Here is a 14,813-nt window from a genome sequence, read left to right on the forward strand (position 1 = left end):
CAAGAGTTACTATTGATAAAAAGGTACCCCGTCAAAGCTCTTTGCGTGTGTATGTACTCTCGGTCGCAAAAAAAGGACCGTCAGTTGGCGGGCAACCGGACTTGCTTCTTTTTACCCGCTAACGCACAAGGTCGGGGTGTGGATGTCGTGACGCGGCCAATGAAAGCCTAGGCGGGGAGGGGGTGTGTGTGGTGGAGCCGCCGTGTAGCCGTGCAACGGTGTGCAGTGCTGACTTGCGGTGGAGAAATGCCCCGTGGGGTTGGGGAGGAGGCGCTGGCAAGGGAGGGTTAGCTGGGGTTGGAGAGGGTTATAAAAGGATGGGGGAGGCTGCTGCTCTGGTGGCTGGTTTGGATGTTTACGCTGCTTGCTTGATAACGCTGTAGGCTTTTTTGCTTTCAGTGTGACGGCTTGTTTATTTCTCACACTCATCCCCCGCCCCCCCCCGTTTTTTCTTTCTTTGGGGGCCTCGGGATAGACGTGATTATTTAAGAGTTGGGCATTAGGACGGTGTGGACTGGACCGTGGCTGACTGCGTTGGTGCAATGAGCGTGGATAAGATGCAGGATGAGAAGGTTGAGCGGAGTGGGAGTGAGGGGTTTGAAGAGGGGCTAATGGAGGATGCGAAGGCGACGAGTGGGTTGTTATTTAAGATGGATTCTCGGTATGTATTTTCCTCCCATTTTTCCCCCTCGATATCTTTATCTCAATCCTTGTTTGGAAGGGTTACGTGGCTGACTCGTAATTTTTGTTGTTTTCTTAGCATCCTCCCGGTTCTTGCGCTGCTTTTCCTGTGCTCGTTTATTGATCGCACAAACGTGGGCAATGCAAAGATTTTGGGATTGGAGAAGGATCTTCACCTTACGGACCACCAGTATGCTATTGGTCTTTGCGTGTTTTACGCTACATACATTGCGAGGTAAGCTTTCTGTGTGGCAGATACAGTCCGGAAGACTGACTTTTGGGCAGTGAACTCCCGTCCAATTTGGTGCTGAAAAAGGTATCGCCAAAGATATGGTTGCCCTTTCTCACAGCCATCTGGGGTATTTTGACCATGTGTTTGGGATTTGTAACGAATTTCGCGTCTTTTGCTACTGTTCGCGCGCTGCTTGGAATCGCAGAAGGAGGCCTACTGCCTGGAATGGTAAGACTTTTGGCGATTCAATAATCCGTTCTTCGCTAATGCCTTGCTAGGTGCTATATCTCTCACACTTTTATCGCCGACAGGAGCTCGCTCTACGGATAGGCATCTTCTACACTGCAGCCTCCCTCTCCGGTGCTTTTGGCGGACTCCTCGCTCGAGGCCTCAACGCTATCGGTCCAGCAGGCGGACTCGAAGGCTGGAGATGGATCCTGATAGTTGAGGGCTTGATAACCGTTTTCGTCGGCGCATGCTCCGCCATCTTCCTCCCCAACTCAATCGAATCAGCCGGTTTCCTTACTCCCTCCGAAAAAGCCCACGCCCGGTTCCGACTCGGTGAAGCATCCGCCTCGCACGAACGCTTCGACTGGGCCGAAATCAAACGCGGCGTCTTCAACCTCCAAGTCTGGCTCACAGCCACGGCCTACTTCTCCATCCTCTCAGGCCTCTACTCCTTCGGCCTCTTCCTCCCCACAATCATCAACAACGGCTTCGCCAAGGACCCCAATAAAGCCCAGCTCTGGACCGTCATTCCTTACGCCGTCGCTTCCGTCTTCACCGTCCTCGTCGCCATTCTCTCCGACCGCCTCGCCCTCCGCGGCCCAGTCATGCTGTGTACCCTCCCCATTGCCATCATCGGCTACGGCGTCATCAGCCAATCGACAAACCCGAAAGTGCAGTACGGAATGACGTTTCTCATGGCTACAGGCATGTTTTCATCCGTCCCGTGTATCCTCTCTTGGAACAGCAATAATTCTGCTGGCCACTACAAGCGTGCGACTACGTCGGCGCTGCAGCTTGCGATTGCGAATGCGGGTGGTTTCGTCGCGAGCTTTACGTATCAGAAGAATGAGAAGCCGCATTTTCATAAGAGTCATAGCATTATGCTGGGATTGCTATGCGCGGCTTGGGTTTTGTAAGTTCTCTTCTTCATTTTCTTTTCTAGTGTGTACATGTGGATCTACATTGTTTGCTTGCTGGATATGCGGCTAACGTGAACAATAGGGTCGCAGCGAACGTGGCGTGGGTGTGGAAGATTAACCGCGATAAGGCGAGTGGGAAGTATGCGGAGTTTGAAGGACGAGGAGATGATCGGGATCCGGCGTTTAAGATGGTGATGTAGAGGATTTTGGATCTGGTCTGGGTTATTGTTAGCATGTTGATATATGTGGAGTTTGGGTATAATGTGTTACGCAACGGCTTGGTATTTTTCAGCCTTGTCAAGAAATGATATGAATATTCGTTGGTGTTATTGTAAAAAATGCGACGCCGGTGCTTGCTTTACATGTATCAGCATTATATCCTTTCCATTATCTAATCAATACTACGTCAATAACTCTTTAAGCGAAGTTACGGTCTCCTGTGTAGTCCCGGATACAACATATTTCCCCATGTTTTCACTATCGCTCGCTAAACTATGCTGGGTCTCCTTGTTTTATTCTGATGGATCTTAAGTGATACATTGAGAATTGGTAATCTGACCTGAAGATTGGGGTACTGTGGGTATCAAGACCACTCGAGTATGTGTTTGTGGTGTTGCTTTGTCAGTCATGGCGCATATTTGGTTGAAGGACAGTGCGGAAGTGGACTCCTCCTTCGGTTTTACTTCTGGTACTGAGAGGGTTTGTTGAGCGATCGACAAGACATCCGGGCAGGCCTTTTGTGGAGAAAAGCTTGGTTATGTCTAGGCTGAGTTACAGTGCGTCTTATGTCTGGTCACTCCATCCCTGGAGCAGAAAATAGATTGGCCTACATTCAGGCTGATGTCGTTTGACCCCTTAAAGTTAACACATGCACTGAAGCGGCCATAGCATATATGCGTGCGACATTCACATTTAGCCATAGCAGTAGCGTGGGGGCTAATCGAGTATACATCTGTGCTCGAGTCAACGCCATCCATCTGTCATAGCGTAGGGCTTAGGAGCATGATCTCCTATGCTGAGAATTAAGTTTTACTATTTTTACTCCCTATACGGGGCGCGTGTTCAATGTATGAAACGTGCTGATACATACGCCACATCTACAGACTATCTACAGAATCCATGGGGCTTCCATGCGAGCCGCGCGTCAAGCACGGTGGGTGTGCGCACGTGGCGAAGACCATGTCTTGATGGCTGCAAGGGACCACTACAAAGATAGAAGGGGTCACTTACTTGCGATGCATTCGAGTCGCCAGCGTACCGCCACTCGATTCATGTTATCCGCATCCGTTGCATATACGAGATTTCAATGAGTGGGGATAGTGACACAGCTGCTGTTGCTCAACATGAGCATAACACCAAACGACTTTGTACTTCGATCTACCTAACAATCTTGATCGTCTCTCCACTAATATCTTCTCTCCAACTCGTCTAAGGTAATACCTTGCCGTTAATCCCCCACCATGGGCAGGATCATTCAGGCTGTATGGACATGGCCCTCTCAGAGACCAGACATGGGGGTTTCGTCATCAATACATACATATTCGCTTGTTGAGATACCCTGCCTTAGATCTCGGAAGCAAGATTACTTGGTTGAGTGATTGCCGGTACGGGAGAGCCCGTAGGTAGTACACAATGCAGGAACAATGTGGGTTTATTCACCTATAGCTTACCATTGACTATGGGGATTTTGGGGCGAATTACTTGCAGAGGATATGATCACCATGTATGACGATACAACAAGGTATACGGATGATGAGAAACCCGTGTTCCTACCGTGTGAGTCCGGTCTGATATTGTAAACTTCTTTTCCACTACTAACATGACAATCACCAAATGCCGTCAATGATACTTCTGGCTCATCCGTTACACCTGGTAGATCTGGTAGAATGTTGAAACCATCAGGAAATTTCTCGGTCCATTCGGGCGGCTCTTTTTCCGTGTCTTTGGTTGTACGGCTAACGGCAATTGATCAGCAAACAAGCGTGTTGATGACCCTTGATCGGCTCAACCTATTATGCACAGCCATGCGACTACATCTTAGTCCCGGAGCTTTTTTCTGAATCAACGGCGACCAGGGTCGAGCATTGGTGCAGATAAGCACGATACTGGGATCAGGTACTTTGCAGTAGCGACATTAGACCGCAGCGGCCTGGGCCTTAACTGTACAATGGTGTTTCTTTCTGATTCTGGCGTCAGTTGGTCGGCGATGTTTAGTTACTTTTCTCTAGTCTGACCAGAGCCGAGAACTTGACAAGATGTTTTACTGATGCTCAGTTTCTTCTTTGGATGTGTAGCGCTGACTGTGTAACGGAAATAGACACCTTAGAGCTAACTATTACGTCAACTGGCGTGTGTCTGGATCCTACTCCGCCTTCGACAACAACACGGTGAGCATGACGCAAGTTGGTGTCTTGCATCTGGTGGAGTGATAAGAGCCACGGCGAGCTGAGCATGGAGCTTTGCTAGGCTGCAAGTAAGCAGACACACATTGTCTCTCCAATATTGTGGCGCGCTTCGCTGTCATGCCCATCCCCACAAAGGCGTTTCGGTACAGCAATATCAGATCTTAGGAAATGCTGTTGAGCGTTTCTTTTCTGCAAAGTCGTTCTGCATGGCGCGAGTAATGCCGTGAGCAAACGCCCGTGAAGCCTCACCGGTAAGGTGGCGCCGCAAAGGGTCTTACAGCTTTGCGATTCTCCGCTTTTACTCCAGTTTGCATGTATCGCAAGGCCTACTGGAGTCCATGATTGCCACACTCCGTGTTAGCAAAATCTTTCCGGTCGCCTGCAGGCTGTCGGATGCTAACACTCTTCTACAAGCCACGCTGGAAAGCACACAGCCTTTCAACTCAGGCGCTCCAAAGTGGCAAGATGTAAGCATTGCAAGCTGTACCGAAAAATCGAGGCCTTGATTCAGCTGCACACTTGTACCTAGCTAAGGCAGCCGGCGCATTCTGATGCATATCAATAGTCTTCGTTTGGGACGAAACGTCATGGAAACAGTGGAAATAATTCCAATCAGGCGATTGCATGCGAGTGAAAATGCCAGATTGGGCCTAAGACGGACAGCTATGCACTCTCAGAGGCCAGGGTTATGAGATGGTGATGTTGTCGTCGGAGCAGAAGTTCGGGACCCCTCTCAGAAGTCCGAGACGCCCGCCTAATGCGGACTAGCGCTTATCACATTAGTACAGATCGTCGCGACTCGCTTGTCCTTCTCGAGATCCTTCTACTCGCTTGCTCGACTATCAAGCTTTCCAAGCCTCGGAGACGGTGCTCAACTTCATGGAGAGTCCGGTTCCGGGCCCTGGTCCGCGTGCTATCCATAGTATACCGTCTACGCCCTGTATCGACATGTCAAACTAGTCCTCTGAGACCCCGCTTCATGCATAGCCAGGGCACCACTACTCCCTGCAGCCGCTCCACAGCCTGCTGAAGTGGCTTCCCCAAAGTACACAGCTCAGCCATGCCTGCAGCTTCGCCGACCGTCTGGTCTGTCGTCCCTGGTCGAGGTTTGGAGCCAGCATCGGTATGTCTGGCTGCATTCGGTCGTGTAACGCAAGCAATACCGACATTCAACACCTCCTCAACCACTTGAAATTCTCCGTTCTTCTGCTTAGGGCTGATATGCAGCTGTCTCTCATCCTCACCTTTCCGGGCAAGTGGTCATAATCAGCATCCATACCGTTCATGTGCCGCACGCCTTCGTGATGGCGATCTTGGTATTCTGCCACAAGCCGCGGCTACACTTTGATATGGAGGTATCATGTCAATTACTAGTGGTGGGAACACTCCAACACTAGTCACCCGTGCCGTCTAGGGCTATTGCTCGACCCACTAATGAATCAGGGCCAGTCTGCCATGCTTTAGTTTATATTACTTGTACCACCCATTCTCTAGCACGCCAGCCAGCCTTCACTTTTCTTTGTACATCAGAATCTTGGTCGGAGCTGCATTTGTTGACCCTACTTTTGAAGGGTCCGGTGGCTTTCCTTTGCGATTACGTCTTCTTCTTGAGCTTTCATTACTACATCATGGTCTCTTCAATTTCGAGGGTGGTTACCGCCCTTGGGCTTCTTTTATCCACTGTCACTTCATCTGCCGTACCTCATAAAAGCCTCGCCCCCAGAACACCAGAGGTTCCTTGGAAGAACACTGGTCTCTTCAGTGGACACACCAAACGACAAGGATATGAGACTGCCTGTAATCATGGTCCAGAGTCAAGAGGATGCTGGATTGACGACTTCAACATCGACACTGACATGGATGTTGAATGGCCAGATACTGGAAAGACAGTCAAGTATCATCTAACCATCACCAATACCACTGGAGCTCCAGATGGTTTTGAAAGGCCGATGTTCTTGATCAATGGCCAATACCCAGGACCAGTAAGTCTTGTTTTAAAATGCCAATAATTCCTTTCTAATGAATCATAGACTATTACCGCCAACTGGGGAGATGTTCTAGAGATCACAGTTACCAATGGCCTTGAAAACAACGGCACAGGTATACACTGGCACGGTCTGAGGCAACTCGGGACAAATGAACAAGATGGCGTAAATGGTATCACTGAATGCCCAATCGCACCCGGTGACTCCAAGCTCTACAGATTCAAAGCAACTCAATACGGCACTACCGTAAGTATCACATACTGCGTGTGACATGTTTTCGGAAGACGGCTAACCGCCATAGTGGTATCACTCGCACTACTCCGTGCAGTATGGTGACGGCATCGTGGGTCCTCTGATCATAAAAGGACCCTCGACGGCGAACTACGATATTGATCTTGGCGCTTTCCCAATGACTGACTGGTTTCACGCAACCACTTTCACCGTCAACGCTGCAGCCGTTCATGCAAATGGCCCACCAACTGCTGACAATGTCCTTGTCAATGGCTCCATGACCTCATCTTTTGGCGGCAAGTACGCCGAGACAATCCTAACTCCAGGAAAATCTCACTTGCTGCGTTTGATGAACGTTGGTATCAACAACTACCTTCATGTCGGCCTCGATGGGCATCAGTTCCAGGTCATTTCGGCCGATTTCACGCCCATCGAACCCTTCTACACGGATAGCTTGGTCCTTGCAGTCGGTAAGTTGAACCGAAGTTGTGTCCACATGCAAACCCCTTTTATTTAGCACAACATCGTGCTGTGTGACAACACCCCGGCCACGAGAATGTGGTCGGAAGAGCCATTGTTGATGAATGTTTCACTAACAGCGTCGCTAGGTCAACGGTATGAAGTCATCATCAATGCAACTGAAGCTGTGGGCAACTACTGGCTGCGTGTTGGTACTGGCGGTAGATGCGATGGTCCCAATGCCAATGCGGCAAATATCAGGAGTATCTTCCGATATGCCGGTGCTCCAAATGAAGACCCAGATACGACTGGTTCACTTCCATCGGGCTGCTACGATGAGAATGTTGTACCCTATGCCAAGACGACTGTTCCTCAGGAGATGCCTGAACAGCTGAGCGTGGGCTTCAACCCTAACTGGACTAGCGATGTGACGCAGAATCAGGGTTTAGTACAGTGGCTCGTCAACGGTAATCCCATGGGAGTTGATCTTGAAGTCCCTACCTTGCAGTCGGTGTTGGATGGCAATGTTACCTACGGAAACAACCGCCACGTGTTTGCGGTCGACGAGAAACACCAAGTAAGTCGTCTGTTCTACCTAATGCTGTTTACTGGGTATTAATAAAAGCTCCAGTGGCAATACTGGGTCATTCAACAAAACAGCTCCAACCCACCACTTCCTCACCCCATCCACCTCCACGGCCACGACTTCTACGTCCTCGCACAGGTCGAGAACGCAGTCTGGAACGGAGATATTTCGACCCTGAAGACGGACAACCCCATCCGCCGGGACACGGCTGATCTTCCCGCTGGAGGCTACCTGGTCCTTGCTTTCGAGTCCGACAACCCTGGTGCATGGCTCATGCACTGCCACATCCCCTTCCACGTTGCCGCCGGTCTCGGCGTCCAGTTCCTCGAGCGCGAATCGGAAATCAAGGCCCAAGATGGATACGCAGAGATGCACAGGACATGTGCTAACTGGCGGTCGTGGCGCTACAAGTACCATCCCAATGGCATCTTGTTCCCTGGTGACTCTGGTCTGCGTCGTCGCTGGTGAACAAAAAAACGCAAAGAAAACAGTTCAACCTTCTTTTCCACTTTTTTTCACTTGCCTGGGTGGCTAGTTGTTCTTTACTTCTCAAATCTGTACCGAGGGATGTTTCCCGAGGGTCGCATTCGATATCCCTTTGTTCTTTGTCGTTTTTTATTTGGGGGGACGTTTGTGTCGTCGCTATCATTTCTTGCAGGGTCGTCTCCACGCTTGGCCAGTAATGATAATGCTTTGAATGAATAGATGATACTCTTCTCTCCAACACTATCTCATCCTAACACTGTGCCACCTTGCTCACTCACGTCGCTCGACTGCGCCCCAGTTAGCTTCCCCATGCCGTGCCGTTCCGCATCACGCCAGTTGTCGTCACCCTCTTTTCGTTTGTGTGGTAGATACACCCGCCGTCCAGCTCGGTACCAACACCATATGCAAGCGTGCAGCTGGACAAACCAGGGTTCAACGTACGCACATGCTACCTTAGGTTCCCGCACCCCTGTCGCTGCCCACACGCGTCTATTTTGCTTTTTTGCAGCTCGGTACCAAAAAGGAGACATGTACTGTGCAGTAACGAACCCCTTTCTTTACTGCTGATGTCGTCATTTGTCAGACGAGCAGGTTGGTGGTACGATACTCACAGGGTGTTGAATGGGCTCTTGGTCCCTCAGGGATCTATCAATAGCGTTTTTGCTTTTTTTTGCTTAAATACTTATGGAACGGACGAGGGGGTGTATGGGAGGGGAAACAGGGATTCAGAAAGGCTCATTTTGTGCATCGTGTCATGTTCAGCTTCCGGTATGTACTTAATAGATACTTGATGAAATTCCTTGGCAGAGCATGTCATAGAATGCCGCTAATAACTAATCGACTCTGCTCGTCTTGCAATGTGTACAAAAAGGTGCCATGTGATGAGCGGAACCCGAAAATCTATAAACATATACGAAAGAAAGTATACCTCTCGCTACCTCACGAAGCTGATGCTGAACCTTCAGCGTATCGCTCCTCAGCCCTCTCCTTGCCCTTTGAACTGCTACTTGGAGTAGCCTCACTGTTCATCTCAACCCTGACTTCACTAGCTTTCTCGTCGGTCTGCTGTTGCTGCTGTGCTCGGACGTCTTCTTCTCGCTTCCTAGCTTCCTCTTCCTGCCTCTGCCTCTCTTCCTGTGCTGCCACCCTCTCCAGTCTCTCTCTTTCTTCCTGTGCGTGGACCATTCTCTCGCCTACACCGGGGAATAGACTGGCAACGAAGAGAGTGAAAGCGCGCTCGACTCCACGCAAGCTTTCACGTAACCAGGCGAACCTTTGTTCTTGTCTTTGTTGTAATATTCGCCTTGCTGCTTCCTCGGGCGATATGTTGCCTCGTGGGCGCTGGTTGACGGGCTGCGCAGCGCGTTCGGCCATAGCGCCAACAGGAAGAAGAGCTTCAAAATGACGGCGTACGTAGTTGATCTGATCCTCAAACATACCAATCTGTGCCAAATAGACGATGCCAGCAACAGCACCTAGCATTACAGGCCTGTAAATACCACCGCCTCCGGCGAAGACGTAGACGAAGACAGCAAGCTTGAAGATCAGCCACAAATGTCCGGCGATGTTAGCCATCCGATCGTTTTCTTCTGGCTGCAGTCCATTCTGATCATCATTTTGGTTCTGATTCTGGTTCTGATTTTGATTCTGACCTTGGTCTTGACCTTGAGCCTGTCCAACAGCCATTGGTTGAGCTGTTGGTGTTGGTTGCATGTTAGCTAGCTGATTATGCAGCTGGTTTGTCCCATGTGCCATTTGCTGTCCAAGACCAGCAATGAGCTGTCTGTTCTGTGCAAATTGACTCGAGAAAGTCTGGAATGGTAGAGTGGGCACCATTGGGGCTGTGGTGTATGTGCCCTGCTGATCGAAGAGAACTCCGACCGGACCCTGGGGACTTGACAAAAGGAACAGCTCTGCAGGCGCATCTGTCGGTACAGTGTGTGCCGCATCTCCTGCTCGGGCCTGTGATGTAATTGACGCTGCCGCAGCTATCATGGGCTCCCCTGGTGCTGTATCTGAAGTAGACCTGGCCGTTTCGCCCTCTTGACGATCGAGCACAATACTCAATTCCGCAGCATCAACCCTTAACTCAGTAGCTGAGCGCCTGAGTACCATCACTTCAGGCTCCGTAGGAAGCAACGTCAGAGCCCGGTCAACAACATCCAGATTTTGGTTGACTGTGTTCAGGTGCTGACGAAGTCGTTCGATTCGCCATGCAGGAATACTCAACGAGGAAGGTAGATCTGAGGTGAGGAGCCCTCCACTCTGTGCATCAGAGGCCCCCGGCAGTTGCAACAATGTTCGAATGTTATCAATCTCTCGTTTTGTCTCCAAGAAGATCCTGTGAACACGAGGCAATAACCGCTGATTCTCGCTAGAGAGTGGTGGACGACCGAAGGCTAGTGCATGCGGGACAGGGAAAGTAACGACAGGCGGCGGGAGTCGCGCAGCTATGTTGAGTGGGTTAAAGGTCGTAACTGTCCATCGTGCTCCATTAGGCGCAATACCATCTCGTCTGATCCCTTGGTCGCCGTTCCCAGGAGAATTCGATGTTCCTGGAGGAATTGGTGTATGCGCCCTGTCTCCCGCTGCCTGTGTGCCTTGATCTGGTTGCTCGCCAGTTCGATCTGAAGGATGTTCATCATCCTGCTGTCCTGGCTGTGCCATTGCTTGAGCAAATGTTTGATGGAGCTGTGCGGGTAACGGTATGGGAATGGGGTTCACTTGTCCCGGAAGGCGATGAGGGGGGAGGTGGGGCTGGGGCATCTGAGGTTGTGAAGCCGGTCGTGTCTGTGGTATAGCCCGGAATGGATTCGTCTGCAGAGGGCTCGCGGCTGGGCCATCTGGAACTGCAGAGCGGAAGAGGTGAGGTGGGACAGAAGACGATTGCGGAACAGGAGAAGATGCAGTTGGGGGCAGCTCTCGTATGACGAGGTGAAGGCTTTGGTCCTTGTTCTCACGTATCTATGGTTCTGATTAGCAAGCAAGCACCTACTTGGCCATAGTAGCAACCTACATTGTCGGCGCCAAACACGGTAGTCAGAGTATCTGCATCATTGGCTACCACTCGGCCTCTGTATATGAGGCGCATGCGCTCGGGAGCAGGCTTGGAGGGCACAGCATCGTGTATGCGACTGCGGAGCTCTTTGACCGTGATGGAAGCGGGGAGGCTCGCGAGGGTGATGCCGCCCTCTAGTTCGGCTGAAGGCGAAAGGACCTTGAGGTTGATTGTCTGTTCTGCGTCCGTCATGCCGTCCATGTGCAGCAGCGACTATGTTGAGAGCGATAGAAGGTTCTCGGTTTGGGAGTGGGCGACGTGTTTGTATACGTTGCGTTTTAGAGTAAAGCTCCGGATTCGCCGTCAACTACAACGTCGGTTGCCATGTGCAGTGAGGAAGAGTTTATCAGGCTGTCCTGCCGAAGCCCTGGGTATTACAGATGCGACTTTCCGCCGCCTACCCTTGTATGTTCAAGACGTCCTCACGACATGCGCATGTGATGCGACAGTAAGTGTTGGATGCTCGTGGAAACACCTCCGAACCCACGGCCGCAACGGCGCTAAGCCCTCCCCAGTGGGTACGTCATGGGTTAGCCGCTCAAGTGGATTTTCCCACACCACGCGACGCCTTCGCCGTCATCTTCCCGCCTTGCCATTGCGAATCCCCTCATCTTGATGTGGCCGAGAAAACAAAGGTAGAAATCGCAAATGCATGCATCGTAAACATGGCGACTCCCTGTTCGCGCCAGCTCATGCGAGCTTCCATCCGTCCGCGATTCAATATACCCACACACCCACATGCGCGCCTCTCTGCCCCCTCTCGCACATTCACTTCGACCCGAGCGTCATATAGCGAACAAAATTTCCACAGGAAGGAGTCTTTCAGGTCGCGGCTCAATTCTGCGCTCAAGAACACCAAAGTCAAGTGGGAGCCAATACCAATTGCACTCGGCATTGGTTTCCTGGGTGCGTTCCAGCTATATCGCATACAACGCAGAGAAAAGCATACAGAAGCCGAGAGAAGGGATGCGGATGGCAACGTGGTGGACCAGCAAGGTCGTCCGAAGAAGCGCGAGAGAATAAGACCGAGCGGACCATGGACCGTTCAAGTCATGTCCACCCTTCCTCTCAAGGCATTGTCGCGACTGTGGGGTCGCTTCAATGAGATCGACATACCCTACTACCTTCGTGTACCTGGATTCAAGCTATACTCTTGGATCTTTGGTGTCAAGCAAGTCACCCCAATAACCATCATCGACCCTGTATCTAACTTTTACTAGTCTCTCCGAAGTCTCGGAACCAGATCTACACGTATACCCCAACCTCGCCGCCTTTTTCTACCGCACCCTTAAACCCGGGGTACGTCCTCTGGACCCCAACCCCAACGCAGTTCTCTCTCCCGCAGACGGCAAAATCATTCAATTTGGCACCATCGAGCACGGCGAAGTCGAGCAAGTCAAGGGTGTGACATATAGTTTGGATGCTCTGCTAGGATCTACAAGGCCCAGTACACCAGAGCAAAATGTGGCAAATTCCCAAGTTCGCGCTAGTGAGCACGAGAAAACACCACAAGATGAAGAAGACACTGTGCGCGCGGATGAGGAATTTGCAAACGTGAATGGCATCTCATACACTCTACCAAACCTTTTCTCCGGACCATGGCCAAAGGATGGAAAGCCTGCTGAAATGCCGACGGATCAGTCAGTTCCTTCAAAGCCATCGTCGGAAGCCGAAGTACGTGCCGACCTTGCTTTGAGTGAATCACAGCGCCCATGGTGGGCGCCCGCCTCATTAAAGACACCTACGGTTCTCTACTACTGCGTTGTATATCTTGCGCCAGGCGACTACCACCGGTTCCACTCACCCGTATCATGGGTCGTTGAGTCGCGCCGTCACTTTGCCGGCGAGCTCTACAGTGTATCCCCCTACCTACAACGCACTATGCCCGGTCTTTTTACCTTGAACGAACGTGTCGTTCTCCTAGGAAGATGGCGCTGGGGTTTCTTTTCCTACACTCCAGTCGGTGCAACTAACGTTGGTTCCATTAAAATTAACTTTGACCGCGAACTACGCACAAACAGTTTGACGACCGACACTGCGGCGGACCGTGCTGCGGAAGAAGCCGCTGCTCGTGGTGAGCCGTATTCTGGATTCGCTGAAGCTTCCTACACGAGCGCAAGCCGTGTCCTGGGAGGGTACGCACTCAAGCGCGGCGAGGAAATGGGTGGCTTCCAGTTGGGCAGTACGATTGTCTTGGTCTTTGAAGCGCCGAAGGGTATCCGACCTAGTCTGGACGAAGGCTTCAGTGGTACGCGTGGCGAGAGAAAAGGTGGGTTCCACTGGAATATTCAACAAGGGCAAAAAGTTAAGGTCGGCGAGGCGTTGGGTTATGTTGAAGAAGCTCAGTAATGTGTACATCAACCTTTTGGTTTACGAAGTCATGTTTTTTCTACAAAGGAAATGATACCATGTTTGACACTGGACCTTTTCTTCCTTGATCTTGACAATGTAGTGAGAACGCAAGGCTGATTAGGAAGCGCTGCGCGATGTCATATTGTTGCGGCGTTCCTTGCCCAACGCCGCAATGCTGCATGTGTTGGTTTTTTCGAGGCAACAATCTGAAGGAGGCGTGCATAACCGCTCTGACTTACACATGCACTCCTTTTGAAAACCCCACAAGCTCCTTTTTTAGTCATTAAAAACCACCAATGCAATTGTGAAGCCCAGATAGAATCTAGTAGTCAGAGTGACGAAGTATGGTGAGCAAGTATCTAATACCAAATGCAGCACTAAAGGCTATGTAAGAAGATGATGGAGTAATATTGCAGATGCCTAGCAAATGGAATATCGCAAATAAAGCTAGTACACGTCCGGCGGCCGAAAATAGAGTAGACTGGGGCCTGACTGTGGAGCAGCAGGGGGAAACATGAGCCAGAGACATGTCATGGAGGGCGTAAAATCGAGGCAAAGATCCGATTGGTGCCGTACTTACCATACTTACTTGCTACATACATAGCACGCGATACGTGATGTTGTAGCGAATGGTAAGAGTAAGGTATGGTCAAATAAGCCCCCCGCCTTGCGACGTCAAGCTGTCGAAATACTTTTTGCTTACTTTGTGCAAAAGATGGTAGCGGTTTCTTTTGAGTTGACTCAGGCTGGCGGCCTGATCGTGGACGCCTGGTATACTACCAAGGGCCGCTTTGTTGACTACGCAGCGTTAGGAACAGCCGGGCGTCGAGCTGATCCGGCGCGTTAAAGGACCGACATGGGCCGAGGCTAAAATATGTGAGATGGGACTTTGGAAAGTCGAGTTTGGGTGATGTGCTATTGTGTTTGGCTGTCAGATATTGTGGGGTTGATCAGATTTGGTGGTGATGAACATGGGCAAACCTGAGGAGAATTACTACATCTCTCGTGGGAAAATAGCACGTGTATGCTATATACCCTCGATAACAAGATAGCAGGCTGAAATTGAGTGCAAGGCTGGGTGTCTCTTCGAGGCAGAATCTCCACTGGGCCCATAGATATCTACAGACGTGAACTGTTCCCCCACTTGGCGTGCTTGTCGTGCGTTGCATCCGCCATGACAAATGATGATA

At 50.8% G+C, this 14,813-nt stretch overlaps 4 protein-coding genes across 4 annotated transcripts; 3 read left to right on the forward strand and 1 right to left on the reverse strand.

Moving 5' to 3' along the window:
• Window positions 1-542: 542 nt before the first annotated feature.
• Window positions 543-2,261, forward strand: COCCADRAFT_21622 (uncharacterized protein; the record flags this gene model as incomplete). The annotated part of the gene is made up of 5 exons (XM_007708322.1): window positions 543-661; window positions 761-916; window positions 967-1,141; window positions 1,192-2,054; window positions 2,144-2,261. The coding sequence occupies 5 exons, from the start codon at window positions 543-545 to the stop codon at window positions 2,259-2,261; spliced, it is 1,431 nt and encodes a 476-aa protein (XP_007706512.1).
• Window positions 2,262-6,094: 3,833 nt separating this feature from the next.
• COCCADRAFT_21623 (multicopper oxidase) lies at window positions 6,095-8,195 on the forward strand (the record flags this gene model as incomplete). The annotated part of the gene is made up of 5 exons (XM_007708323.1): window positions 6,095-6,448; window positions 6,497-6,697; window positions 6,753-7,152; window positions 7,291-7,718; window positions 7,773-8,195. 5 exons carry the CDS (start codon window positions 6,095-6,097, stop codon window positions 8,193-8,195), a joined length of 1,806 nt encoding a protein of 601 aa, XP_007706513.1.
• Window positions 8,196-9,152: 957 nt separating this feature from the next.
• On the reverse strand, window positions 9,153-11,472 carry COCCADRAFT_21624 (uncharacterized protein; the record flags this gene model as incomplete). The annotated part of the gene is made up of 2 exons (XM_007708324.1): window positions 9,153-11,177; window positions 11,230-11,472. The coding sequence occupies 2 exons, from the start codon at window positions 11,470-11,472 to the stop codon at window positions 9,153-9,155; spliced, it is 2,268 nt and encodes a 755-aa protein (XP_007706514.1).
• Window positions 11,473-11,936: 464 nt separating this feature from the next.
• On the forward strand, window positions 11,937-13,620 carry COCCADRAFT_31930 (uncharacterized protein; the record flags this gene model as incomplete). Its single annotated transcript, XM_007708358.1, has 2 exons — window positions 11,937-12,442; window positions 12,492-13,620. 2 exons carry the CDS (start codon window positions 11,937-11,939, stop codon window positions 13,618-13,620), a joined length of 1,635 nt encoding a protein of 544 aa, XP_007706548.1.
• Between the last annotated feature and the right edge of the window lie 1,193 nt (window positions 13,621-14,813).

This window comes from Bipolaris zeicola (assembly GCF_000523435.1).
Source record: "Bipolaris zeicola 26-R-13 unplaced genomic scaffold scaffold_1, whole genome shotgun sequence".
Lineage (NCBI taxonomy): Eukaryota > Fungi > Ascomycota > Dothideomycetes > Pleosporales > Pleosporaceae > Bipolaris > Bipolaris zeicola.